Source organism: Schistocerca nitens, chromosome 1 (genome assembly GCF_023898315.1).
Source record: "Schistocerca nitens isolate TAMUIC-IGC-003100 chromosome 1, iqSchNite1.1, whole genome shotgun sequence".
NCBI lineage: Eukaryota > Metazoa > Arthropoda > Insecta > Orthoptera > Acrididae > Schistocerca > Schistocerca nitens.
This window is the reverse complement of record NC_064614.1, coordinates 205,093,791-205,106,338: the sequence shown is the minus strand read 5'-3', so window position 1 is coordinate 205,106,338 and position 12,548 is coordinate 205,093,791. Positions and strand designations below refer to the sequence as shown.

The following is a 12,548-nucleotide window of genomic DNA, read 5'->3' as shown; positions in this document are numbered from 1 at the left end:
GGTGGCAGCGCTATACGTAGCCTTCAAAATGGCGTCTGTAACGGAGAGTCGTTCGTCAAAGAGTTTCTTTTAGCGGAAAACCAGAGGGCTGCAGATATTCATAGACGCTTGGAGAATGTCTACGGAGACCTGGCCGTAAAAAACATTACTGTGAGTCGTTGGGCGAGGCGTCTGTTATCACCACAACCTGTCCGACCTCCCGCGTGTTGGCCGGCTGCCCACACTTGGGACTCCTGCAATGTTGGAACGTGCGGACACTCTCGTTCGATGTAATCTACAGATCACAAACACTACGCTGCTAAATTGGACGTTTCTGTTGACAGTGCTGACACACTCGTCCACCAGTTGGTATACGTAAAGGTGTGTTCCCTCTGGATTCCTAGCTGCCTAACAGAGGACCCTACAGAGCAACGAAGGACCATCTGTGCGAAACTGCTTGTCGTTACAAAGTTGATCGTGATCATTTTTTTCGAACATCGTCACAGGTGATGAAACAGGGGTTCATCGCTTCGAACCGGAAATAAAATGGCAATCCATGGAGTGGTACCACACCAGTACTCCTCCAATGAAATGTATTGTGCTACCCTCAGGAAATTGAAGGAACGTCTCCAGCGTGTTCGTCGCCACAAAAATGCAAACGAACTTCTGCTTCTCCATGACAACGCAAGGCCTCGGACAAGTCTGGGCATCCGAGAGGAGGTTACAAAACTTTAGTGGAATATGCTTTCTCGTCCACCCTACAGCCTGGACCTCGTACCTTCCGACTTCTATCTGTTTGGCCCAATGAAGGATGCACTCTACATGAAACAGTACGTGGATGATGGGGAAGTTGTTGATGCAGCAAGATGTTGGCTCGGGCGTCGACCAGTAGGGTAGTACCATACAGGCATATAGGCCTTCCCAGTAAGGTGGCGTACGGCCGTCGCACTGAACAGAGATTATGTTGGAAATAGGCTTTTGTAGCTAATAATACGACGTGCTGTAGCTGAGTTTTCTTTTTTGATGCTAGTCGGTTGTCAGGATGAGCATTACTGCAAAGGGCATTTGATTCTAAAGCATTATGTCAGGGCGAAAAACACTAAGTAAATTACTTTTTCTCTCTTAACAACATGTGGGCAGGGTGGGTTCTTCCTTGGCTCGGGTATGAGGTAGAATGAAACAGCATTTTTACATAAGGTAACTTTTATTGAAAGTTTTGTACAACGGTTTCCTTACTGGACTGTTCTGACTGGGAGAGCGGCAGCTGTGTCGTCTGCGAAGCCTTCTTGCTGTGGCAGCGGCGGCGTCTGACTACGCCTAGCGGTGTGTATCTCGTGTCGCCGTCTCGCCCAGTTGACTGGAGACGCGCATCGTGAAGCGGCCCGTTTAATTATTGAGAACGAAGTCGTGAATCGGATGGTGATACCTTGGATGTGGCGTCCCAGTGTTTCTCTTCTCTATGTGGCCGCGTGTGTTGGGCGTCGGCCAGCGGAGCGGCGCGGCGGGGGAAGGCCAGTGTCCCGGACTCGAACAACGGACTCCAGCTTGCCAGTCTTCTTCAGCTGTCAGGTCTTCATCCCAGCTCACAGGTGACTGCTGATGTGAGGCCGTCTCCTTCCCGTCCTCACGAGTCACCCGGGTACGTAAAAATCAGTCTTCAATTACCTTCTAACTTCTGTCTTCTGGCGGCGAGGCTGCTGCTTGCTATTCCATTACAGCGGCGGACTTGGTGCTTCTGTGTACGATGTAGTCTCTTCCTGCATGACGGTCTTCAGCACCGACTGAACTGTACTGGAACTGAACTGAAAACTACTGTCAGGCCCACTGCGTCTCGTGTATTTATTTACTTCAGTTCACTGGAGGTGAACGACTTCACGGTCATTTCCTCTCCTGTTACGTTGAAAAGCTTCTCGAAGAATCTTCTTAACGTCGGTCATTGGCCCTTGGAATGTAGGCAAGGGCCTTTGATCACATGTGACAATTGAGAAACACATGAGCCGGTCGGGTGATGCCCTGACAGCTGAATCGACAGCGTCCACTTATGTGGGACGATGACTTCTTCTGAATGTGCTGACTTCACGGTCATTGGCTCTTCTGTCACTGCTGCTCTGTCCGCTGTTTGCCAGTGTGTAATTCTTCTAAACTAAACTAAGTTTTTATTTATTTTCTAATTTCTACTTCACTTCACATTTATTTCACTAATTTATTTACCTATCTTAAGTACCACTCAACAGTACTGAAATCCTGAATAAAGCCAATCCGCTTTCAGAAAAAAACGCATTACTTATTGGACGCCCCTCACAGACGTTACCACTAACAGGCTGTACTACTCCCGACTGAATATGAAATACCTGGATGTCTGGCCGTGCCTGAAAATGCGGTAACGCCCGCATCGAATGTACCCGAAGTAAGCTAAACGTTAGATGAACAGCCCAGCAGCAATTTTTGGCCTGACGGCGTGTCGTGCGCCCAGGTACGACGTGGTGACGCACCTGCTGTTCGTGGCGACATTCACATCGTGGCTGTGCGCGCTACTGGACGTCCAGGCCTCGGACCAGGAGACGCTGGAGCGCGCGTACTGGCACTACCTGGACCCCACGCTGGTGGCGGAGGGGCTCTTCGCCATCGCCACCATCATGGCGTTCGGCCGTCTGCTGCTGCTCTTCCAGCTCAACTACCACCTGGGCCCGCTGCTCGTCTCCGTCGGAAAGATGACGCGCGACATCGCCAAGTACACAGCCATCTTCGCCCTCTTCTTCCTCGCTTTCACTGCAGGTACAGCTAATTTTCTTGACAAAAATAAGAGGGGCTACCGAAAAGTTCTCGCAATGTATCAACTAAAATTATTTAATTTTACCTAAATATTATTCCGAACCATCACCTTCAAAGTAGTCTCCTCGTGAACAAACGTACCTATCCTAGATTTTCGGCCATTTTGATTTTTTATGGATGTTTACTACCGTTTCCGATTGCATATGAAAAGCAACCACTGTATCAAATCTTCGCCCCCTCAGGTTGATTTTAATCTTGGGGAAGAAGAAGACACATGGAGGTAAGTCTTGTGAGTATGGTGGACGAGAAAGAACTGTCTTTTTGTTTTTAATCAAAAATTTCTGAGTATTGGCCACACGCTCGTACGCCACTTCTGTAGATTTTCACTTGTGACCTTCCGAAAACGTCTTAGAACATCGGAATACAACTTTTTATTCAGCGTCTGACCAAGAGGAATAAACTCGTTTTGAACAATCTGTCATTGTTAAGAAAAAAAGACGGATCACCAAGAACTTAATGTTACTATTCACTTGTTGAGGTCTTTGTGGCCGAAGTAGAGAAGGACTCTTCCACTGCGACGATTGCTGCTTAATGTCAGGGTCACAGCCGTAAAACAGACTTTCGTCACCATTGACGACCTTTGAAAGGAAGTTTGGATCGCCTTGAAACAGTTGTTGGCGTTCCTTGCAGACTTCCACGCGATGGTGCTTCTGATCTTGAGGTAGTCGTGGCACAGATTTCACCACAGTCCTTCTCATGCTCAGTTCTCCTGAAAGAATACGTTCACATGGAACATAGCTTGTTCGCAAGGTGTGGTAGAGGTCTTGGATAGTCTTTTTGCGATTTTGCACAATCAGATCCCTCACTTACTGAACATTTTCTGGTGTGACCCGAGTTGACGACCGACGAGACAGGACATCGTCATCGGTTGAAATTCGCCTGTTTCGGAAGTCTTACACCAGTCGTAAGTTTATGTCTAAACTAAAGCGTTGTCTCCAAAAGCTTGCTTTAACATTAGTGCATAGAAGCAGCGGTTTCGTAAGATTAAAACAACAAGCTGCTCTTTCCCGTCAGCCTTCGCAAAATCCAAAACACTGAAACACTGCAATGGAAATATGCTCACCAACAAACAACCAAACCACTCATCTCACAATTTCTTACCTCACCGAATCAGGAATGATGTATGGGGGTACACCCAGCGGTATTTCAGTGTACTCGTAACCATTTGCGTGCAAAATTCAAATGTCGGGAACTTCCGTACTATGTACTGTTGTCACTGAAGTTCTTGTGTTTTATAGAGTGGTCTCACTTAAACTGGGCAATATTCCGACGAAGTACTACTCGCCACCTCCAGGCAGTGATGTCGGGTGTTGGTGGAAGACCCAAGCAGACGCTTTAGCGTTGCTACGAAACAAGAGTGCGTGTGTGACGCACAACGGTCTTCAGGCCCCAGGACCATGTTATCACGACACTTTGATAAAAAACAGTGCAAACAGTCATTTGTGTTACTGGATAGTTCCGAAAACTCTGTACAGTAGCACCTCAGTTCTCTCGTTGCTTGTCCTTTTGTAGTCAACGTGGTTACGTTCATTTGCTGGCATGGTTTTCGCGAACCTGTTGGGAACAACTGCTACGAACCTCAGCAACAGTTTTCCCTTTCCTAGAACTTATCTCTTTTCACGAGGACCGCAATTTTCATGTTTTGATAAATTTATTCTCATACGGATGCCCTCACTATCGCCGCAGTGGTCAGTTGATATAATAATAATAATAATAATAATAATAATAATCAGTGTTCTGCCAAAAGGCAGGTTTTCACATGGTAGTTCTCCAGGCTGTCCAGTCTTCTGCCATCCTCTTCAGGTCTGCATAATTTCCTCTTCCCTTTATCTATCATCTGCTACGAACCTCAGCAACAGTTTTCCCTTTCCTAGAACTTATCTCTTTTCACGAGGACCGCAATTTTCATGTTTTGATAAATTTATTCTCATACGGATGCCCTCACTATCGCCGCAGTGGTCAGTTGATATAATAATAATAATAATAATAATAATAATAATCAGTGTTCTGCCAAAAGGCAGGTTTTCACATGGTAGTTCTCCAGGCTGTCCAGTCTTCTGCCATCCTCTTCAGGTCTGCATAATTTCCTCTTCCCTTTATCTATCATCTGCTACGAACCTCAGCAACAGTTTTCCCTTTCCTAGAACTTATCTCTTTTCACGAGGACCGCAATTTTCATGTTTTGATAAATTTATTCTCATACGGATGCCCTCACTATCGCCGCAGTGGTCAGTTGAAAATAAAAAAAAAAAAAACGCAAGTCCTAACAAGAGAAGGCGACGACATCACAACCAAGTACGGCAAAATTAAAGGGGTCACACACTTCAGATACCTAGGCGAAATCATCGAACCGACCGGAACAGAGAAACTGGCTTACGAAGACAGACAACAGAAGACACGGAAATCACGAGGCATGGTACGAAACGTCTACAACAAACAATGCATTTCCAGAAACACCAAGATCAGACACTATAACACAGTGATCAAACCCGCCGTACTGTATGTCAGCGAAACACTAGCACTCAACAGGAAAATCAAAATTGAAGAAATCAAAAAAGAAGAACGCAAAATCATGAGGAAAATTTTAGGAGGAAGACCCACACCAGATGGCTACAGACTACAGAAGAACTCACCAGTAGAAGCATATTCGAACATCGAGAACGATATGAGAAAAAGGCGCCTTAAATTCTACGGACATTTAGATAGACTCCCTGAAACAAGACTCACCAAGAAAATTCTAGAACACATCAAGACACTTAAAGTCTCGACACCCTGGATGGAAGGAGTCCGAAAAGACCTACAAGCAATTGGCACCACAAACACCACAGACAGAAGCACCTTCCGAAAACACATAGACAATTGGGAAGTAAAGTCAGAAGCGCTAAAACAGCGGACCAAACAAGAATGGTCTGAGGAGAGAAAAGAGGCCCTCTCCAAGAGAATGAAGGAGTACTGGAAGGACAAGAAGAACAAGCCTTCAAAGTCATAAGCTTAACGATTTCCTTTTAGGGAAAATCCGCCAACAATAATAATAATAATAATCAGTGTTCTGCCAAAAGGCAGGTTTTCACATGGTAGTTCTCCAGGCTGTCCGGTCTTCTGCCATCCTCTTCAGGTCTGCATAATTTCCTCTTCCCTTTATCTATCATCTTGTGTCTCCTTCTTCGTCTCACTCTTCTCCCACAAATCAATCCTTCCAAAGCATCTGCTAGCAAGCACTCCCTTCTCAATGAATGTCCCAACCAGTTCTTTTTCCTTTCTCTTACAACCTTCAGCAGACATCTTCTCTCATCAACCCTTTCCAGTACTCTTTCATTACTCACTCTTTCCATCCAGCTTATCCTCTCCATTCTCCTCCACATCCACATCTCAAATGCTTCTAACTTTTTTTCATCCTCTCGTCTCAGCGTCCATTTTTCTGCCCCATATAGTGCCACACTCCAGACAAAACATTTGCCAAGCCTTTTCCTTAGCCCTTTATCTAATTTTCCACATAAGAGTCTCCTCTTTCTGTTGAATGCCTCCTTCGCTATGGCAATTCGAGTTTTCACCTCCTGGTGACATCTCAAGTCTTCAGTTATTGTGCTTCCAAGATATTTAAATGCACTTACTTGGCTAATAATAGATTGTCCTATTTTAATATTGGACAGTCTGCGTCTTGTACTGATGACCATTCTCTTTGTTTTTTATGTGTTTATTTGCATCCCATATTCCACACAAGCTTCATTCAGATCTTTCAGCATGTTATTCACTGTCTGCTCACTTTCTGCCACTAATACCATGTCATCAGCAAATCTTATACATTCTCTTATCTTTCCACCAATACATATTCCTCTCTTTCCATCTAAGCCTTTCGCAATAATCTGTTCAAGGTATGCATTAAATACAGTGCGGAAAAGCAACAACCTTGTCTAACATCTCGTCCAATGCTGCTTCCTTCTGACATTTCATTTCCAATCCTTATCCTTACTTTCTGGTGTAAATATAGATTCTATATCAGTCGTCTCTCTTTCCAATCTACTCCTTTACTCTTCAAAATATCCATCAACTTGTTCCACTGAACTCTGTCAAAAGCCTTTCTAAATCTATAAAAACAGCAAAGATTTCTCTACCTTTTTCCAAATATCTTTAACAGGCCAATAGCATCTCTTGTTCCTTTTCCTCTTCTAAATAAGAACTGCTCCTCTGCAATCCCTCTATCCAGCTTGCCATATAGACTTCTATTCAATATTCTCAGCAAGACTTTAGTTGTATGAGAAATTAGACTGATGGTCCGATGCTCTTCACATTTTTTTAGTGTTTCTCTTTTTCTCTATTGGTATCATAACTGTTGCAAGGAAGTCCTCAGGCCATTCCCCTTTGTCATATATCTCGTTACTATTCTTTTCTTTCCTTGTTTCCCAGACTCTTCAACAGTTCTGCTGGCAAATCATCAATTCCACATGCCTTCCTATTCTTCATCTCCTTCAGCGCCTTTTCTATTTCTGCTTCCAAGATGGTGAATCCCTTTCCATCTTCCGGCACATATTGCTTCTCTTCAACCTTAATTTCGCTTTGCATTTCATCCCCCTTATAGAGACATTCAATACATTCTTGCCATCTGTTCAAAACTTCCTGTGGTTCTTCTGCTAGAATACCATCCGCTCTTTCTATTTCCATGTTATTCCTCTTTCTTTTACGTTCAAAAACTATCTCACTAGCCAGTCTATACATCATTTCATACTTTCCCTGTTTCTCCATTTTCTCTATTTCGTCGCATTTCTGTTTCATCCATTTTCCCATTGCTTCTTCAGTTTCTCTTCTTAATTCATTATTCAGTTTCCTGTACCTCTTTTTGCATTTTTCAGTTTCTACACTTTTCCACTTTCTCCGCTCTTCCATCTTTTTCAACATGTTTTCTGTTATCCATTCTTTCCTGGTGCTTTGGGATACCCTAATTCCTAGTACTTCTTTGGCAGAGTCCATGAGTCGTTCCCTCATTTTTATCCATTTGTCATTAACACCTTCATCAAAATTAACTCTTTGCCATTTTTCCATAAATCTGTTCTCCAAATCTGATGCCTTTCCTGCCTCTTTCAGTCTTTCTATGTTTAGTCTTTCCTTTGGTTTACCTCTCCAGACTTTTTTCAACTTCACTTGTATTTCTCCCATTACTAGGTTGTGGTCTGAATTTATATTCGCTCCTGGATAAGCTTTAGCATGCTTCAAACAGTTCCTAAACCTTTTTTGTATCAGGATGTAGTCCAACTGATACCTTTCCCTATTCAAATTTGATATCCATGTGTAAAGTCTCCTTTTGTGGTGTTCAAATAATGTGTTACCCACTGCTAATGAATTTTCTTTACAGAAACTAATTAGTCGCTCACCTCTCTCATTTTTTATACCTAATCCAAATTTTCCTACTGCATCTTCAGCTCTTCCTTCACCCACCACTGCATTCCAGTCCCCCATGACGATAACGCAGGTATTTCTATTTCCTTTTGAAACGTCCCCTTTTGAACAATATACACGACTGTCCTTAACCTGACACACAATATTTATAGCGCAACGCAATCTGACTTTCCACACACAATATTTTGTTAACGCAACGCAATCTGACTTTCAAAATTCTCTACAAGAGAATGGCCCTGACTAACATTAACCTGTACTTTTCAGAAATCACTTACCTCACAAAAATCTTGGTTACTCCCACTACTGCAATACAGCAAGCGCCACTACTGCCAGCTAAATAAAAGATTCAAACTATGGAAGGCACTAACTACTGATAGGGATAGTTAGCAAATGAAAGATATTAATAGAGAACAAACAATGTATTTACCTTGATATCATGACAAATTACAAAACTCCGCCATCTCTCTCCCCACATCCACCACTGCTGGCGGCTCACCTCCAACTGCCCAGCGCTACGCGCTGTTCACAGCCAGCTGCCTAACACTACAATGGTTGAGTATTACAACAATGCAAAGCAGCCATAGACTGCACACGGCACAGCCGGTGATTTTCATACTGAGGTGGCGTTATCAATAAAAAAACCTAAACAGCCTACTTACATAGCCCCCATGCTCCCCACAAAAAATTTTACAAATTGGGTTGGGCAGTGCCCAATACAGATTTGAAAAAAATTTTTCATAATTACAATAACTAAGAAATCAAATGCACACACTTATTGATACAATGTTGGTCAAAAGCTAAAATTTTCTCACAGTCCATAAAGACAGTCCTGATCATTCATCACATTGCAGTGTTTTTCTCAAAGTCTGAGCAGTAAAAGAAAATGCACATAGACGTAGTGGATTTCCATGCAGTCTTGAAGAAGTATCGTTGTCCTTCCAACGGAAAGACAGTGCTGACTCTTGACATGCTGACACGTAATGGGCCACAACAGAGCAAACCCACAGCGTAGTCTATCGAAGTTTTGAAGAATATCGTTTGGTAGGTCATCACAGAGCAGACCCACTGTAGTCCTGGTAGAGATTATGGTATTGGTGGGCCACCAGAGGCGCAGACCCACTGCAGTCCTTGTAGAAATAATGGTATTGATGGATCATCAAAGATGTAGACCCACTGTAGTCCTAGTAGAGATGGCCAGCAGCCATCTGTTGTGACTGTGCAGGTGCACAATCACCATTGAAGAGTCTTGCGGCTAATATAGCAAGTCCATAACCACAACTTGTGCACTCACAAAGTTTTTGGAATTGTCCTTAGAACCAGCAATGCTGTTATCCAGTCCCTTGCTGAATTATTAACACACTTGCAAACACTAACAGTCCCTACTTCTCACATATTGTCCATATACTATGACCAACAGAAATGTGTGTAGTGAAATGAATGCTTACAAGTTACTTAGTTTGATAAACTGGTGTCAATTACAATTTTATAACATGAGAATACAATTACAAAGGTACAAAATACATCATTAAAAACATAATAATACAGATAACATTTGTAGTAATATGGGCTTTACAAAAGAATAGAAATAACATATACATCAGTGTCACAGGAATTATGACATAAGTACATACATGAAAGATCAGAATAACTTTTGGAATATCAACTTCACACATGAGCATTAAAACAAAACAGAACAAATAATGTTTAAACATCTTTACAAAGTAAATAACTTATTATTAATGCAAATTATATTTGATGATAACAGTATTCCTCATCATAGTGAATGTAGCTTAGTATTAGAAAAATTCTACAACATGAGTCTTATCAGATAAACATATAAATACAGGAAAAACATAAATACCCAAGGGTACTCAGAAACATAGTGGGATAACACAAGGAAAGGACAGGGTTTGTTTTACTGCAGTATTTTGCAAACAAAACTTTCTTTACTTCTTGGAGATCTCCCTTCATTCTTCATTATTTCCAAAAAGTCCTATCTATACCTGCTTTCTGTACTTTTTTTGTATAACTTCTCAATGCATTTCTTCCAATTCATCGCAACGCAGTCTCTTATATAGTCTACCCCTTCTTAAGCTAACTTAAATCTACTGAGCTCAGATGCTAAACTAAGGAACGAGGCAATGCAGCAGCACAAAACAATTAACACAAACAGCAATGATCAAAAATACAAATGGCGAAGCAAGCAGCATAAATTACAACTAATATAAGGCAATGAGCAGCAAACAACATCAAAGATGTAGACCCACTGTAGTCCTTGTAGAAATAATGGTATTGGTGGGCCACCAGAGGTGCAGACCCACTGTAGTCCTTGTAGAAATGACGGTACTGGTGGGCCACCAGAGGTGCAGACCCACTGTAGTCCTTGTAGAGATGGCCAGCAACCATCTGTTGTGACTGTGCAGGTGCACAATCACCATCGAAGAGTCTTGCGGATAATGTAGCAAGTCCATAACCACCACTTGTGCACTCACAAAGTTTTTGGAATTGTCCTCAGAACCAGCAATGCTGTTATCCAGTCCCTTGCTGAATCATTAAATCACATGCAAACACTATCACTCCCTACTTCTCACATATTGTCCATATACTATGACCAACAGAAACGTGTGCAGTGAAATGTAACTTACAAGTTACTTAATTTGATGACCTGGTGTCAATTACAATTTTATAACATAAGAATACAATTACAAGGGTACAGAAAACATCATTAAAAACATAATAGTAGAGATAACATTCGTAGTAATAGGGGCTTTACAAAAGAATAGAAATAAACATATACATCAGTGTTACAAAAATAATGACATAAGTACTTACATAAAGATCAGAATAACTTTTGAAACATCACCTCCACATATGAGCAACAAAACAGAATTTACCAAGTAAATAACATAGTATTAGAAAAATTCTACAACATAGCTCTAATCAGCTAAACACATAAAGACAGGAAAAACACAAATACACAAGGGTACACAAACACATAGAGGGCTGACACAAAAGGAATGGATAGGGTTCGTTTTCAGTGTAACTTTTGGTACTGCAGTATTGTGCGAACAAAACCTTTTTTGTTCTTGGAGATCTCCCTGTGTTCATCATTATTCCCAAAAAGTCCTATCTGTACCTCTTTTCTGTATTCCAACCATAAGTCTTTCAAAATAAATATGGCTCATTGTACAATACTCATTTAGGCCCAAATCTTTTTTTTATATACCTTGTCAATGCATTGCTTCCAATTCATCATAGTTAGTTTCTTATATAGTCTACCCCCTCTTAAGCTAACTTAAATCTACTGAGCTCAGATATATATACCAAGGGACGAGGCAATGCAGCATCACATAAAACAATCAACATCAATGACAAAAATTTCAAACTGGCAAAGCAAGCTACATTACTGTAGCTCGATTACCAAGCAATTCAACATTACAACTAATATGAGGCAATGCGCAGCAAACAATAAAATAATCATTAGTAAAACTGGCTTAACAGCGTAATACAAAGTCAAATTCAGTAACATTATGCCTGGCAAACAGCAGAAGCAAAAGCAATAAATTATATCTAAACATGACAACGCTCAAGCAGAAAAATATTACAGTAAAGACAACAATGCAGATAAGGGAAATGTATAATCACATCTTAATGTCTATGTAATTAAAGTGGTGCACCACAAAAAGTTATTCTACCAAAAAAAATTACCCAGTAGTTGAAAAGAAAATTCCGTATGCAATTCCTGTGAAGTGAAATATTGTTTTTTATGCTCCTTCGTTTTTTTTTTATTTATTCGATCTGTAGACAGAAAATATTTACATTAATACATCTATAAAATTTTATTTTTACCAATGCTGCAGTGCAGCTAGAAACTAGATATTAAACAAAATGGGCAAAGCAAGGCGTGAAACGTCATTCACTAGCCATATGGCATTTCTCTCAATTAGCACGACAATAGCCGTGAAATGTTTCTCATCGTTTTCAAGTTCGACCCTGTCGTTTTTGCGATGCTCTCTACAAAGGAAGGGTAATGGCCTCCCTTTTTTTTTTTTTACCTGTGCCGCTGAAAAAGGGGTCGCTCCTAATAATGGCTTTTTTTTTTTTTTTTTTTTATTTCTTTCCAGGCGTCTGACACAGCTGTGTGCCCGCGACGCATTACGTGCAGGTGGTCACTTAATTTTCGTACGGAAATATTTACGACAGCAGTTTTCACTACAATGGCAGTCTTATATTACAAAAATTCACAGGGTGAGAATTTGCGTTACCAATCTGTAGAAACAAAATCTTATTGATATAGCAGTGTCCAAAAAAATTTTCGTCGGCATTGTGATACATTCACGCATTTA

At 41.4% G+C, this 12,548-nt stretch overlaps 1 protein-coding gene across 1 annotated transcript in view; it reads left to right on the top strand.

The window, feature by feature from the left end:
* Positions 1-12,548, top strand: part of LOC126237094 (short transient receptor potential channel 4-like) — a 318,000-nt gene that overhangs the window by 149,067 nt on the left and 156,385 nt on the right. Inside the window, exon 7 of the mRNA XM_049946938.1 lies at positions 2,453-2,754. Within this exon, the coding sequence (XP_049802895.1) occupies positions 2,453-2,754 (302 nt within the window). The remainder of the gene's footprint in view (positions 1-2,452; positions 2,755-12,548) is intronic.